The 15,875-nt window shown below is 41.8% G+C and overlaps 1 protein-coding gene across 22 annotated transcripts in view; it reads left to right on the forward strand.

Annotated features, from left to right (window-relative positions):
- Window positions 1-15,875, forward strand: part of APAF1 (apoptotic peptidase activating factor 1) — a 144,443-nt gene that overhangs the window by 82,805 nt on the left and 45,763 nt on the right. For 13 of the 22 annotated variants that reach the window (XM_077845981.1, XM_077845982.1, XM_077845980.1 and 10 more), the window contains one exon: window positions 3,590-5,876. The exons of 1 other annotated variant lie outside the window; for it this stretch is intronic. In XM_077845981.1, the coding sequence (XP_077702107.1) occupies window positions 3,590-3,736 (147 nt within the window). In that variant the 3' untranslated portion in view covers window positions 3,737-5,876. Of the gene's footprint in view, window positions 1-3,589; window positions 5,877-14,933; window positions 14,997-15,875 lie in introns of those variants that run through there. 8 more of the 22 variants (XM_077845988.1, XM_077845984.1, XM_077845990.1 and 5 more) reach the window with 1 other exon arrangement.

Raw genomic sequence — 15,875 nt, forward strand, 5'->3', positions numbered from 1 at the left:
TGAAGCTTAAATTTTATTATTCTTGGTTTATAGATAAGGAAACTGACGTTCATGGAGGTCGAGGTTCCTAAAATTATACAATAAGGTGGCTTGTGTAAACTTATTGTTAGAGAACACAGAGGTCAAAGATTGAATGTGTTGTGGTGCCTCAGGGTCATCTTTTGGTGCTTGCATCTATTTATCCATCCACTCAATAAGAATGTGTTAAGTGACCACTGAGTGCTAAGACACTGTATGCACAGTGTTTAAGACTTGATTTTTGCCTTCCAGTGGTTTATAGTCTGGGGGAAAGCAGACAGTAAATAGTCTCTAAAGTATAGAAGGGTTCTGGGACGTTTTTGCATAAAGATAGTGGAGTTAGCAGAGGCTCCTTAGAGAGAGGGATGCTTGAGGTGAGTCTTTTGAATGCTGGTTCACTTGTAAAAGGGGTTGAAGATACTGTGTATTGTACTGACCACTTAAAATAGGTACCTAATAAATTAGATCTTACAGTACTTTTATTTCTTACTGAAAATATTCAAGTGTAGAAAATGATTCTGATAATCATCTAATACAGTATAGATGTTCAGAAATATTTGAATGAATGAAATGAAGTTTTTGGTTATATGAGACACACATAATTGCAGTTTTACTCAACATAAAAATCTAGCTTATAAAAAAGACAATTTTTAGCTCTTCAAGGGGATGTTTGTTATGAACCCTTTTCAAAGAGTTTGCATTGAGAATACAATGCTGTTGATAAAATGTTGTATTAAACTATACCTTTTTGGGCACACCTTTATTTAGTTATGGGTAAGGGGATCATGAAACTGTATGTTTAAGTGACAGGCTGTTCTTCCCTCTGGTTTGATTACTAGCATGGTTAAAGTGATTATGATATAGCCCAGCCTGCATCTACCCAGCACGTAATGAGACTATCCAAAGCACAAAGCAAATTAAAGTAAAAAGAAACAGCTGCTGTAGTGTCCAAGGAAATGGACCTTTTGAGTCTGTTTACTAAGAAATCCAAGCTGTATAAATTGGATGTCAGTAAGATAAAGTAGTTATCTAGTAGCTAAAAAGCTCTTTTAAAAAATATTTTATTTAAATTCAATTTGCCAACATATAGTGTAACACCCAGTGCTCATCTCATCAAGTGCCCTCCTTAGTGCCCGCCACCCAACTACCCCATCCCCCATCCCTCCTCCCCTCTGCAACCCTTTGTTTTCCAGAGTTAGGAATCTCTCATGGTTTGTCTTTCACTCTAATTTTTTCCAAGCTCTTAACTTTTCAAATTATTTCTATCTATAAAATTAAAAAGTAATATAATTTAGTTGTTTACTTGTGTTATGCCATGGAGTACCTACTGTTAGAATGACAAATCCACATTAATTCATACTTATGAGAAGAAAGTCTGATTTGAAATGTGGAATACATGGTGATAAAAGGTGTGCCATTACTTAGAAGCAACAAATGTAATGGTCAGGAGAAGGAGCTTGGGCAGATTGCCTGAGGTCAAAGCCTGGCTCTACCACTTATATCTTTGAGATTTTCCACAAGATTATTTAATCTCTCTCTGCCTTGATTTTTCTCATCTGTAAATGGGTATAATAATAACATCTATCTCAGAGTTGGGAAGATGAAAGGAGTTAATACACGTTAACATACATAGTGTAAAAGAAGTTAGTGCAATACTCATACATAGGGTCACGTACTATACTTTGAGTATATGTTAGCTATTTTAATTCACTTTATTTCTTAGAGCAGTTTTAGATTCATAGCAAAATTGAGCAGAAAGTATAGAGTTCCCATATATCTTCTGTCCCCATGCACGCACAGCCTCCTCCACTATCACCAGAGTATCAACAGATGGGTACATTTGTTATAATTGCTGAACTTATATTGGCACGTCATTAGTACTGTAAGTACATGGTTTATATTACGGTTCGCTCTTGGTGGTGGTCCTTCTGTAAATTTTTTTTTTAAAGATTTACTTATTTATTTGAGAGAGTGCATATGCTCATGTGCAAGTGGGTTAAGAGGAGCAGAAGGAGAGAGAGAGAGAGAATCTCAAGCAGACTCCCCCTGAGCACAGAGCCTGACATGGGGCTTGATCCCCTGGCCCTGAGATCATGACCTGAGCCAAAATCAAGAGCTGGATGCTTCACTGACTGACCTAATCAGGCTCCCCCATTTTGTGAATTTTGACAAATATATAATGACATGTGTCTATCCTTGTAGTATGATACAGAATAGTTTCATTGCCCTAAAAATTCCCTGTATTAGCTGCTATTTTTAATGTCACTGTTTTTTAGTCTAGCTGCTATTTTTAATGTCACTGTTTTTTAGTCCATATTTAAGTTAGTGGCTGATGTCATGTTTCCAGGTAGAGTGGTTTGTTTAAACAGAGGGAAAGGTAGTGGGAGCACTAGATTAGGTACCAGAAGCTGTTCCACCTCTGCAGTATCCTCTTGGGTGACAAGGCCTGTCTTCTTTAGTACCCTGCATTCCTTATTTGTAAAATGAGGCAGTTGGACTAGGTGATCTCTAAGGGCCTTACTATCTCTGTGATTTGCTCATAGTGACTGAAAATTAATGAGTCCTCTCCTAAGTAGGTGGAATGTGTCCTCTGCAGTCTTGTTTAGATTGCTATTTTATAAAGTAAAATTGTCAGTTCTGAAAAATTTCAAATTAGTAAAAGTTGCTTCAGTGAGTTCTACTGAAGTCCATGGGGATATACTTTTATCATGTACTATTATGGACTGAACACAAATGGCTGATCAGTCAACTGCTGGAATGCTAGGCCCTTCCCTAGATACAAAAGTGAGTTGACACCATTATTTCATTCATAATACTCTGAATATTGATGTGTCTTTTCAAAAGGTGTTCATGTACATTGTCTCTTTTGCCCTTATTTTAGCTGTGAGATACATGGGTAAGCTTTATGATCTCCATTTGGTAAATGACTACGAACACTGTTGTAATCTTAGTGAATTCGGTTATTGCGAGAAGAAAGGAAGGATTTGGGCAGAACACTTGCTGCATTTGAGATGTTCAATATTTAGCAAATAAATGTGTAGAATATTTTATAGAGAAATTTGGTTATGGGCTTTTGAATCATTCCTGGTGAAAATGACAGGAGAGAGAATATCCTATTTGATAGCCTATAATAGGAAATAGCCTCAATGTTGATATCAGAATACCAGTCTCTCTGCAAAGGAGCATTTTTTAAAGAAAAGAGGGGCAAACGTTCTTCTCTCCATTCCAATGAGAAAGACTTGCAGGTAGCAGAGTTCAGTGCAGTCGTGGCCATAGAGGACTTTGTGCAGCCTTGTGTCTGTAGCTTTCAGTAGGCTACACGTTTTCCCAGCATGCCTTGCAGTTGGGGTTAGGTTTTCAGTAGCTGTGAGGCAGTCAGTCACCAGGGTTAATCAGGAAAGGCTGACCAGATTGATTATACTATATTCATCATTAAACCTCAGACATTTTCCCTTGCAGTTTGCTGGAGTTTGGGAGTGGGGAGGTGATAGGGTGAAGGATTTGGCTGGCACTACAGTTGTCACATGGAGGGATTACCAGTCTAATGAGAATTTTATTTTTCTCTGAACAGTGGTGGAATGTTGTCACTGGGGAATCCTCACAAACCTTCTACACAAATGGAACCTGTCTTAAGAAAATACACGTTTCCTCTGACTTCAAAACATATGTGACTGTTGATAATCTTGGGATTTTATATATTTTACAGATGTTAGAGTAAAGTAAGGATTAATGTAAGTTGAACTCTTTTTAGTTTTGAATTGGAAAAAATTCTAGTGAAAGTCTTTATATTTTGACTTTTGTGAAGCTGTGAATTGTTCTGCAGTTATTGCATTCACTATAGAAATGTTTGTGGTTGGATGAATAATATTAATGTAGTCTTTTCCCAAATGAACACACCTTTAATCTTGTTATTCATAATCCTCATCATCATTGTTAACATTTCGTCTTTTAAGATGCATGTGAAAATGTAAATATGTACCTTGTAATACTGTTGGTAAAATTCTCTCGATGCATTCAAATTGGTTGACATAATTAACGAGAATAATTTGGAGGAAATAATGTATTTTAATGGTATTATTATGCAGACTGTGCCTCAAGGTAGCAGACCTGCTTTCTGAACCAGTGTACCCCAAGGGGTATAGTTCTCCCAATTACAGTCTTAGTGCTTATTTGTACCTCTTAAATTTGCTTTAAAAATATTATGTCTGCTTGCACAGTTTGCAACTTTTAATTCACTCAATAAGTGAGTGTTAGATTTTAAAATTTCTTTGAAGCAAAAGTGCTTATGGAGCAAAAATTGTATGTGCTGGAGAGAGTAGATCTTACTGGTCTACCTTTTCCTCACTAGCTGATGGCACCCCTGTGCTGCAGCTGGACTCTAGTTGTCAGTCTCTGAGTTGGGTGCTTGCTGTTCTGCTTGCTCTGGTTTTTTATGTATCAGACTTGTTACTTGAATGAACTTGACCTTTCTTAATTTTCATTTTTTTCTTCTTTTTTTAAAGCAGTTCTACAAGTGAATTTTTGTAAATTAGAATAATTGAGGAGCTGGTTTTCATTTGAAGTTTTAACAGAATTTTTCTAAGAATATAAAACAGTAAAAAAACATTTTCTTCTAGTCTCTTTACTCAGATGAATGGCATTGTCAACACTGTTCTCAATTCTTCAAGAGAATTCTCTATGGTTTTCTATGCAATAACAGAAGAGTCATTGTGACTCTGGAAGATGTCACTTTTAACCTACCAGCTCTTCTGTTGTCTTCTCCTTTTCTCCTCCTTCTCTCTCCCTCTCACACTTCTTCATTCCCTCCCTCCCTTCCTCGCTGCAAGGTTAATCAGGAAAGATAGCTCTTGACAGGGAAAAAGTACATCAGTATCAGTAACTAGCTTTTTTTTTTTAACCTTCTGGTTAGGAACTTTAATTGCAGTTTAAATATCCATTTCCCCTGACAATATATTGTTAAGGGAAATAGCAATAAATTAGCAATAGATGTGGTTCATATAAGAAAATAACCAAAATTTAAAAATTTTGCTGCTGCAGTAGTTACTAAATCGAAAAAAATATTAGTGTTAATAGTAGGTAAGTAGTGAGCCAGCATTTATTGGTGTGTATGAAATGTGGAGTAGGTGGGGGGGGGCCTACACCACTCCAGGTGTATTTAGATTAGATAATACTATTTAGCATTTAAGGGAGCCATAAATAGAATTGTTAAGGAGATTGGGATGATGGATGGGTCGAGGAACTAGTTTATAGGCTTACTGTGATTTAAGCAAATGTTGATGTGAAAATCTTAATTTTATGAAGAAGTTTCTGTAAATGATATATTGTGCGTAGAGTATCCAAATAATTGATTTGCATACAATGTTTAGGAACTCATTTATAGCTCAGAGTATAAAGTATTAACTTTTGGAATTATAAGCCACTTGACTGTTAAAGTATGGAACAAACATTGGCTTCTGAAAAACCTTGATTGGGCCCTTGTCTTTAAAATGAAAAGAAAAATGGGAAGAAAAGGTAACATGACAAAAAGGCAAGGTTAAAAAGAAAAAGAAGTCAAGGTAAAGCCTAGTATAATGGAGCTGCATATTTCAAGGCAGCTCAAGTGGTCAGTCAAGGGGAGGATTTAGTTTTGTACTTGCAGATGAGCATTTTTCAAGTATTTTCCCTTTATTTTTTGTAACGGAAATTACATTACATTTTGTATATATAAAGACTTTTTTTTACATTGTATGTATCTCGTATGTTTTGAAAACTTGTTAGTTTTGTATTTATGATACAAGTCATGGGGTTTTTTTGCCTTTTAATACATGAAGTAAAAAAAATTTATAAAAAATAAAATCCCGAAATATTTTTGAAACACATTTTCAGATTGTTGAGGCTGTCATTTGTTGATTAGAAAACAAATGTGAAAGATTCTTCAAATGAAAGCAGTCATCCTTTCTATTGATGCTTTATCAACTGTGTCTAATTCAGTTTTAATCAACATTTTATCTCCTCAGTTTACCTCTGATAATTGCTATCTGGTGTGGCTGACATAGGATTCTGTAAAGAAGAGAATTCATTTATTTATTCTTCCATTCAGTAAATATTTATTGAGATTTTCCGTGTGCCTGGCATTTTTGTAGGAATTGGAGATGTAAAAGTGAGCAAAACAGCCTGCCCTATTGCAGTTCAGGGCCAAGGAGAGGCAAACAAAAAGCAAATAAGTAGAATCTGTAGTGTATTAGTTGATATGTTTAAATGGGGAGGGGGGAAGCGTTACTGTTTCAGATGGAGTTGCTCACTGAGAAGGTGACACTTGAGTACATTTGTGAAAGGCGAGGGTGTGAGTCGTCCAGGTACCTGGAGAGATTCCCAGGTGAGAGTGCAGTGAGCACAGAGACAGGTCAGTGGAGGGGTAGCTCTGTTACAGAGCTGGGAAGGAGGCTGGTGTGGCTGGAGGAGGCTGAGTAGGGAGTGTCACACAAGATGCATCACTGTGCAGGGCCTGCTAGGCCACAGTAAGAGCTTTTACTTGAGATAGGAGCTACTGGAGGAGTTTGGGCAGTGGAGTGATCTGACGTAAGCTTTAATTGGTTCCTCTGGCAGTGGGAACCAGTTGAGAATTAGTTGAAAAGGGGGACAGGCAAGACTAGAAGCAGGGATACCTGTGAGAAGCTTTTGCAATAATTTGGGCAAAGCGAAGGCAGCCAGAGTATGGTAGGTAGCAGCAGTAGGGGGAGTGTGACAGTTGGATTCTGGATATATGACTGATGAGAGTTAAAAGGATTTGCTGGTGGATTGGATACAGGTTGTGAGAGAGACAAATTAAGAATGACACCAAGGTTTTGGCCTCTTTGGCTTGAGCTACTGGAAGATTAGAGTTGCCATTAATTGAGATGAAGATAGTTATGGAAGGAGCGGGGCTTTGGACGTAGAAGTTTGCAATGGCCATTAGGCATCCAAGTGGGGATGTTGAGTTGGGGGTTGGAAAAAAGGGTCTGAAGTTGTGGGGAAAATCTGTGATGGAGATATAAATCTGAGAATCATTTGTGAATCAAATATATTTAAAACCACAGGCTCAGATGAAATCAGTAGTGAAACAGGTGTTGATAGACAAGCTTGGAGTCCTAAGCCAGAGTCCAAGGCAGTCTGAGGTTGGTGAGATGAGGGACCAGCACAAGAGACTGAGAAGGACCACAGAGAGTAAGAATTGTAACGTGGTGTGGTAAGTTACAGTGAATGCAGTGGGTGTGGGTCTTTTAACTCAGTGTGATTTGGGCAGTTTCTTTTTTGGTTTGTTTGTTCAGCCACCTGCTTGTCTTTTCTGTGCAGCTTGCATATCTACTGTTCGCCAAGCACTATTTTAAGTAGCAGCCAGGGTGATAAGTAAATACATTTTAGTTGTTGGGAGAGATTGGGAACAATAGGTAATAAGAAAACAAGAAAATAGCAGTAGTTTTATCTGTAAAGTGGGTATCCATTCTTCTCACGATTGTTTAAAGATTTAGTAAGATAATGCTCATGAAGTACTTACCTCAGTGCTTGGGCCAAGAAAGTGCTCAATGAATGTTCCTTGGTGATGTTCGAGTCCCATCATCTCTGGCCTGCCAATAGTTCCCTGACTGCTGTCTCTGCCGCTAGCCGTACCCTCTGCTTATTAATCTTTCCAAAGTGCTCATCTTCATCTTGTCACTTAAGACCCCGGACCTGCTATGTGCTTTCTTGCCTCCTCTGTGTCTTTGTATATGCTCTTTTCTATACTGCCCATCTCCTACCTAAGTTTTTTCCCTAATTGCTTCTTACACTTCATATATTCTTTGAGATAACCTTTCTGCTGGAGGTTTGCCCAGCCCTCTCGTAGTGCCTTCCTTTCTCTGCCATGACTTTTATCGCCCTTTGTTGTGTACTTGTTGGAGTCCCTCCTTAGAACATAAGCTCCAGGAAGCCAGCTATAGGTCTTTTACAGCACAGTCTAACATAAATGTGGTGCCAGTTGGGAGTCTCAACAAATATTTGTTCAGTGATTGAAATTTTTGTATATGCGCTTGTATGCCCATAGTGCATTCTCTCTTCTCCCTCTGTACTAGGATATCAGGAGGCTAATTAAGAAGTAGCACACCACCAGCATTTTCTTTATATTTCTGTTTTAGTTTGGCATTTTATTGTGAAGCATCATTAGAGGAAAGTAAAACTTGAATAAAAAAAGATTTGCTTCTAGATTATATGAAATGAATAAACATGTCCCTAAAGTGTTTAAGTTGGCAAGTATGGCAATCTGTTATTCAACATTATGTTATTATAATTTACTTACCGAACTTTAGAGAAGGAAGAAATTACTTTCAAATAATTCTTAGTCTCTGCAATTGTCATTTGAATCGATTTCCTTGATCATATTCCTTCCCTTTAAGACTATGGAGATACTATACAGTTATTAAAATACCTGAATTAAAGTATCAGCTGATATCGGGCTGTGAATTCAACCATAGAATTATTGTGTAGCTATGTATTTTCACAGGGAAGGGGGCGAAAAATGTGCATCAGACATGGGACTATCAGAGACCAGGTCTTTGAAGTCATTTGGCATCAACGGTATATTACTTCTAGGTCAGATGGTGTTAAGTAGACTAAAACTTGGGAAGTTTTCCTTTAAATTATGATCCAGGAAAATGAGCTGCTGGTGTTCATTGTAAATTCATTTATGAGGTCAGGCCTTCAGAACTAGGAATTACTGCTTATTGCGGAGAAGCAAACAGAAAGTCTGCCTCTGTAATTTCCATCACCCAGGGCTAGAGTGAGAGCATGCCAGGCCCAAGATTTGGTGGGGTGGTTCTGAGCAACTGGTAAACTGGAAAGCACCCAGTAGCCGAATGAAGTCTTCTGCTTAGTACAAGGGAGGCTGTTGTGAAGAGCAGGAACACACATTCTCACCGTGCATTCAAATCTTCATTGCCTCCCCACTCCGGGGACTGCCCAGCCCTTATGCTGTCTTGACAGTACTTGAGTGGATTTGCAGACCCTGCAGTCCTAGCTTAGAGAGGAAGAACTGCACCCAGTCGGTTGGTGACAAAGGACCATAGTCCACATCTGATTTTCCTTTCTTTATAGAGAGACCCGGACCCACTGGGCTACAAGTTGAATGTCAGTTTCAATTGGAAGTGGGGTCCCCCTGGGTTTACAGCACATGCACACCAGTCTAGGGGGTCAAGGCTTAAGCTGAGGAAGATTTGGGAGATCTGCATTTCTCATCTATGATTCATCTTCAATTAGCAGTAGTTCTAAACCCTTCACTTTGTGTTTATTTGCCCCACTCTGTCAGATAACCTTCTGAGACCTAACAGATCCTTTTTAGGAGGAAGGAGGAGCTGTTATTTTTACCAGTGTTTTCTGTGCCAGGCTCTATGCTGGGCTTGTTCCACACGTTATTTAATTGAATCTTCACAACAAGGCTGCAAAGTATTATCTCTGTTGTCTAGATGGAAGCAGGTGCAGAGAGGTGAAGTCACCAGAGCCCCACAGCAGAGTGGTGGAGCTGGGGTTTTGGTCCGTGTGGTTGGCCTCCTCACTGACATCCTTGGGCGAGAGGATCTAGGAGCATCGTTTCAGTTACACACTTGGTAATTCATTATTCATTTTGCTCATTCACATTATGCATCATGACTAATCCTAAGTCCTGAGCTGTCAGAGTTGGTCCCTGCTCTTTTTTTTTTTTTTTTTAAAGATTTATTTATTCATGAGAGACACAGAGATAGAGAGGCAGAGACACAGGCAGAGGGAGAAGCAGGCTCCATGCAGGGAGCCCGATGTGGGACCCCAGGATCACGCCTTGGGCCGAAGGCAGGCACTAAACCACTGAGCCACCCAGGGATCCCCTGGTCCCTGCTCTTGAGATGCTTTTGCTTTGGGTATTCTGGTTAACCCATCTTTGTGCCTGTAAGGATTACTTTTTTTTTAATTCATTTTTTTAAAAGATTTTATTTATTTATTCATGAAAGACACACACACACAGAGGCAGAGACATAGGCAGAGGGAGAAGCAGGCTCCATGCAGGGAGCCCAATGTGAGACTCGATCTCGGGTCTTCAGGATCAGGCCCTGGGCCAAAGGCAGGCACTAAACCCCTGAGCCACCTGGGCTGCCCAGGATTACTCTTTGAAAAAAGAAGCGGGGCCCTATTCCGATAGGAGCCAAATGGATGGCCGGGATTGGGGGATGTTTTGGATTTGCCAGCACTTGGCTACTACCCAGCCGGGTCTCAGTTCTCAGATGATTCAAGTATTGAGTTGAGAATGTGGCAGCCCTGCAATGGTCTGCCCCCTGGAGATGCTTATTTCTACTTCGAAACTCTCAAGGGGTTCAGTTGAGAATAGCATTAGCCCTGGGGTTACTGGAGCCGTGTGCCTTCTTTCTGCCTTGATTTCATTTCCTTTCACTTGAAAAGGTGTAGCCTCTCAGAGCCTTGTTTTCCTTATTTGTCAAATAGGGACCACAACACTTGATAGAGTTTTTTGTGAGGCCTGAAAAACATGTCAAGCATCTGATATGGGGCTCAATAGTATTCTTATCTTTTGTCTCAGTTACAGACTTCATTCCTTTGCTGCCCATGTTTCCATGGTTTACAAAGTCGGAACTTGTGACTTCTGCTTTCTCCGAGCATCCTTTTCTACCTCGTGGTAGACTTACCTTTTTGCTCTTAGCTCCCAGGAGACAGCCTTCCCTCAGCAGGAAAGCTGTCATCTGCTTTCTTCTGAGACATCTCAAACTTTCTTCTCTTTGGGATATGCATGTGCCCACCAGTGCTGGAGGGTTGGGAATGAGAGTGGAGGAAGAACCTTGGGCTGGTGCTTGGGAGTGTGGTAGAACTCTGGCTTTGGCTGTCACGTGTATCCAAGTTCAAGTCTTGGTTCTCAGGGACCTGCTTTTTGGGAGCCTCTCGTGCTGGAGACGTACAGGGGCTGCCCAGCTTCTCAGGGGTTCAGGAGAGCCTCATCCATCCAGAGGTGAAGCTTCTTACACTTTGTTGTAATAGAATTACCTGGGAGACTTAAAAACTTCCCTAAACCCGGACCTTCTCCCAGGCTGGTTAATTCAGTATCTGGAGATATGGTAATCAGGTCTCTGTATTATTTTAAAGTTCCCCAAGTTCCCCAGGTGAGTCTAGAGTGCAGTGCAGGTTGAGAACTGGTACCCTGTGCTGTCTGTCACCCTCATGGCCAGGCCGTTGCCAGTTGTTCTGTCCCCCTGCCAGCTATGTGTGTGACCCCTGCTTATACAGTGTGTTCCTTTCCATGCACTGCCACGATATCCTCAGGACTGTTGCTGAGCAGCCCAGATGTTTGGTCTGTCCATTATAGTAACATGGACAAGGGGCTCTTTCCGGCTTGGATTTGGTGGCTAATTTATAGAGCAATTCTTTTAGGGTTATTACCAACAGTTCCTCCTCTGGTCATGGCTTGCTCTATCCAGGTGTCTCCCCTGTGTGTCCTTGCTTTCACTTTTTACCTAGTGCCGTGATTATTCCCATCATGGCAGACACTGTTGGTGGCTGTCCTGGTATCCAGTCTCTCCCTTTTCCTAACAACTCCTGAATTGTTGGGGCTGCCGTGTGCTCACCTAAAATCAACAGCTACATTTTCCAGCTGCCTATATAGGGGTGGCCAATGAGTGATAAGTAGAAGGTGCCAGGCGGGGCTTCCAGGAAAGCTCCTAAAAGATTGCCTTACTGGGGATCCCTGGATGGCGCAGCGGTTTGGCGCCTGCCTTTGGCCCAGGGCATGATCCTGGAGACCTGGGATCGAATCCTACGTCGGGCTCCCAGTGCATGGAGCCTGCTTCTCCCTCTGCCTATGTCTCTGCCTCTCTCTCTCTCTCTCTCTTTGACTATCATAAATAAATTTAAAAAAAATTAAAAAAAAAAAAGATTGCCTTACTCATTTGGGAGGCAGGAGACCTTAGGTCATTACCATTCTTTTTATGATCTGGAATTCGGATGTGCTGGGTAATGCTCCGGCAGCCATTTTGTGATTGTGGAGTGACCTTACAGATGCTATATGCTAAGGATGACAGAGTAGGAACAGAGAAGGAGCTTGTGGACCTACCATTCCAGCCCTGTCCTATTTCTGAAGTTCATGTTACATGAGAAAAAATTCAACCCTTCCCTATTTAAGAGACTGTTCTTTCTGGTCTTTGCTACTAGTCCCTAAATTTAGTTCCTGATACTGAATAAACCAACCTGATGTATAAGAGCAGTCCAACAAATGTCAGTGACTGTCTCTGCCTCCTCCACCCCCTCACTCTAGCCACACACACACTCTTCCTCCTCTGATCAGTAACTGGACATCTAGCTTGCTGGGAGGCTGGTGGAGCTTGGTGGAATCTCAGAAACTCACAAAGGACTGATGCATGGATCATGCCCAGCCCACAGGTGAGTTTTATTTGGCCCACACTTATTTTTTAAAATGCTGAATTTGTTGCCAGCATTTGAAAATCTGGTAATTTTGCATAAATTCTAATTTCTTAGAAAATCTCTTGGCCGAGGGTCTTCATTTCTGCCTGGCAACAGTCAGCTGAGAGTAAGTAGCAGCTGCCCCCTGAGATGAGTCGGGTGCTCTGTGGATTGTCATAGACCTCCCCTCCCCCCACATCACCTGTGTGGCTCTGAAGCCATCTGAGTTTGCAGCCTTCCGTCTCCCTATCCAGACACATCCCCAGAAATGGCCTGCTCAGATGGTATTCCTGAATTTCCTGTGCCTTTCTTCCGCATCTCCCTTGACTCAACACTTAGCACATCGGGGCTTTTGTTTTTGTTTTTTTCAAACTCTCCAAAAACTGAGCATGCACTTTTGATAAGTGGAGAGAAGTCAGCCTCTCAAATGTCAGAAAACAGCTGATGTTGCTTCATACTTGGAGGCATCTTGACTTCCCTTCTCATGTGTCTTACTGAGGAGAGGCAGTACGAGGGAGAGCTTGCAGGCTCCTCAGGGAGCAGCTGTTGGGATGCTTGATTGAGACTGAGACATCCAGAGGACAATTAAATTGAGCATTGACTATGAATTGCTTTGAACGCCATGTTATGAGTAAGAACGACTCCCTCTGAGTTTGCCCTCACTGTACTTTGACATATAACTTATGTGTCCCCTAAATGGCAGGCATTGGAAGATGCACGATAAGCTCTGCTGTGCTGATGAAGTCTCTTCTGTGACCTGCATGCTCCTCAGTTTCCTGGACGTCTGAGGAAACTTCAGCTGCTGGGGCTGCACCTCCAGCCGGGGTGACCCTACTGGAGCTGTTCAATGCAGTCTCGTTTCCTTTCTTTTTTTTTTTTTTTTTTAGATTCATTCATTCATTCATTCATTCATTCATTCATTCATTCATTCATGAGAGACACAGAGAGAGGGAGAGAGGCAGAGACACAGGCAGAGGGAGAAGCAGGCTCCATGCAGGGAGCGACGTGGGACTTGATCCCGGGTCTCCAGGATCACACCCTGGGCTGAAGGCGGTGCTAAACCACTGAGCCACCCGGGCTGCCCCAGAGTCTCTGTTTCAGTCTGATGGAAATCCTCACGTCCTTGGTCATTAACTACTCTTGGAAAATTGAATGCCCATGCAGTTTTCACAAACATAGGAGAGTAAAACAAAAGCTGTTTTGATTATAAGTAACTTGTAGCTATAATTCTTTATGAGTTATACAGTGTGCAGTATGTTGTGTCTTTGCATTAGCAGCTTTAAGCTAAATAGTGCCACAATGAACACAGAGCAAGTTCTCAGTAGATTGGCTTGGGATGAAGAGAGGAAACAGCTAAGTGGAATTGGCATTCCGAGGTCTGCTCCAAATTCTTAGGGTTAATTCTCCCTGGCTCATGGGTACTAATGGGATTTCACAGTACACAGGATGGTGACTGGGCAACAGGCCTAGGAGATTCTCTGCCTGCTTTGGAGATGGTTTCTGTGGGAAGCAGGACTCTTGCCGGGGCACCCAGATGCCTGGGTTCACTTGCACAGACCACAGTAAATGGGTGTGGGGTGGGCCAGATGGAGCAGGGGTGGGCTGATGCAGCCTGGGTGCAGGTAGGTTCTGTTGGCTTATGTTGGCTGATGTCCCAGTTATATTGTAAGATGTGTTTATAACTGTCAGATTGCTTGATTTTCATAGGAAACATAGTGAATCGCCTTATTATATAAAAAGAAAACTGAAAAACAGAATGTCCTAAAGGCTTTATTCCATATAGACTTATGAATACGGTCATTATATGACAGTTCTGTGGGAGAAGAGTGAACTCTGGAGGCTAGCCCACTTACCAGATTTTCATTTCTTTTCAGAGCAGTGTTAACTTGGGGTCCAAGTGTGAATTTTTATTTTTGAGAATTTGGCCATGTGTTTCATTATCTAGGCCTGTTTTGGTGCTCCATCATATCCAAACATTGTCTACCCCAATATTATTTTCTAGTTATTCCAACAGAAAATCTGGTGTGTCTTGAGAAAAACTACTGCCATGACTTATTAATGGATTAACTGGGATTAATTTTCATGGGGTTCATTCACCCAAATTTATCGTAGAATATAATTTAAGAAAAGAATAGAATAATTCAATTAAAGTTCTTTTTTGGAATAATATTAGCCTTCAGGGATCCCCAGCCCCCCGTGGACACTGCGGTTACTGATGTGTCAGACTGCTCCTTTAAGACATGAGCTGCAAGCCCCTCCTTCATCGTTGGGCTGGCTCTCTTCCACTTGCCCCTCGGACCTCTCTTCCCTCTTCCCTGCCCTGTGTAGACTGCATCAGTGGGCTCCTTGTCCTCTGGCTTCCAGGGAGGTCAGGGAATGCAGGGTGGAGAGTGAGATCAGTGTATTTTAATCCCTGGCTCCCCCTCAGAGGGCCACCACAGCTGGCGGTGTCCTGCAGCCTGTCTGTCAGCCCCCTCCTTTCCCTTCCCCTTTAGGCGATCACCAGCCCAGGGACACCGTTCCACCCGTCTGTTTCCCTACATGCTGCCAACACCTATGTAAGTATTCTATTTATTAAACTCTTAAAATATCCCAATTGGAATGTGCCATCTGCTTCATGCTGGGACCATAACTGGTACAAACAAGCATCTGATCCACAGAGAGAAGAGGACTGCTGACCTCTTGGTGGTTAGCAAAGATAAAAAGGGGCCCAGTTAGCTCAGCTGAAGCATTACCATCTAAAATCCTCGCCCAAACCTTTCCTCAGGAAGCCTGTCCTTTCTGCCTCTAAATGTCATCTCTTCTCAGATGGTTTTAGTGTTTTCAGAGACCTGGGTCCATGCATGTCAGGCTGGTAGCACCCCAAGTTTGTTTTGGTGTGTGTTTCAAAGAGTAGCAGAGCCAGCACTGCAGGGGAGATCTCTGGAAAGTCACAGGTTATGGAATATGAATCGTTGACCTTTCTAGTGTCTCTGACTTGCAGCTGGCATGTGTGTTTTAGGAAAATGGAAGGATTGATGTTATGTAATGTTTTGACCCCCTACCAAGATTCATATGTTGAAGCCTAATCCTCCGATGTGATGGTATTTGGAGATGGGCCTTTGGGATATAATTAGGTTAGATGGAGTCACGATGGTGGGGCCCTCAGGATGAGATTAGTGCCCTTGTAAGAAGAGACACCAGAGAGCTTGCTGCTCCCCAACCTTGCACCCGTGTGCATGCGAGTGTGCGCTCACACACACACCAAAGAAGTCACATGACCACACAGCAAGATGGTAGATGCCTACAAACCAAGAGAAAGAGCCCTCAGAGAGAAACCTATTTGCCAGCATCTTGATCTTGGACTTTCCAGCCCCCAGAATTGTGAGAAATACATTTGCTGTTCAAGCCACAGAGTCTGGTATTTGGTTTAGCAGCCCAAGCTGAGTGAGAGATGT

Source organism: Canis aureus, chromosome 13 (genome assembly GCF_053574225.1).
Source record: "Canis aureus isolate CA01 chromosome 13, VMU_Caureus_v.1.0, whole genome shotgun sequence".
In the NCBI taxonomy this organism is placed as follows: Eukaryota; Metazoa; Chordata; class Mammalia; order Carnivora; family Canidae; genus Canis; species Canis aureus.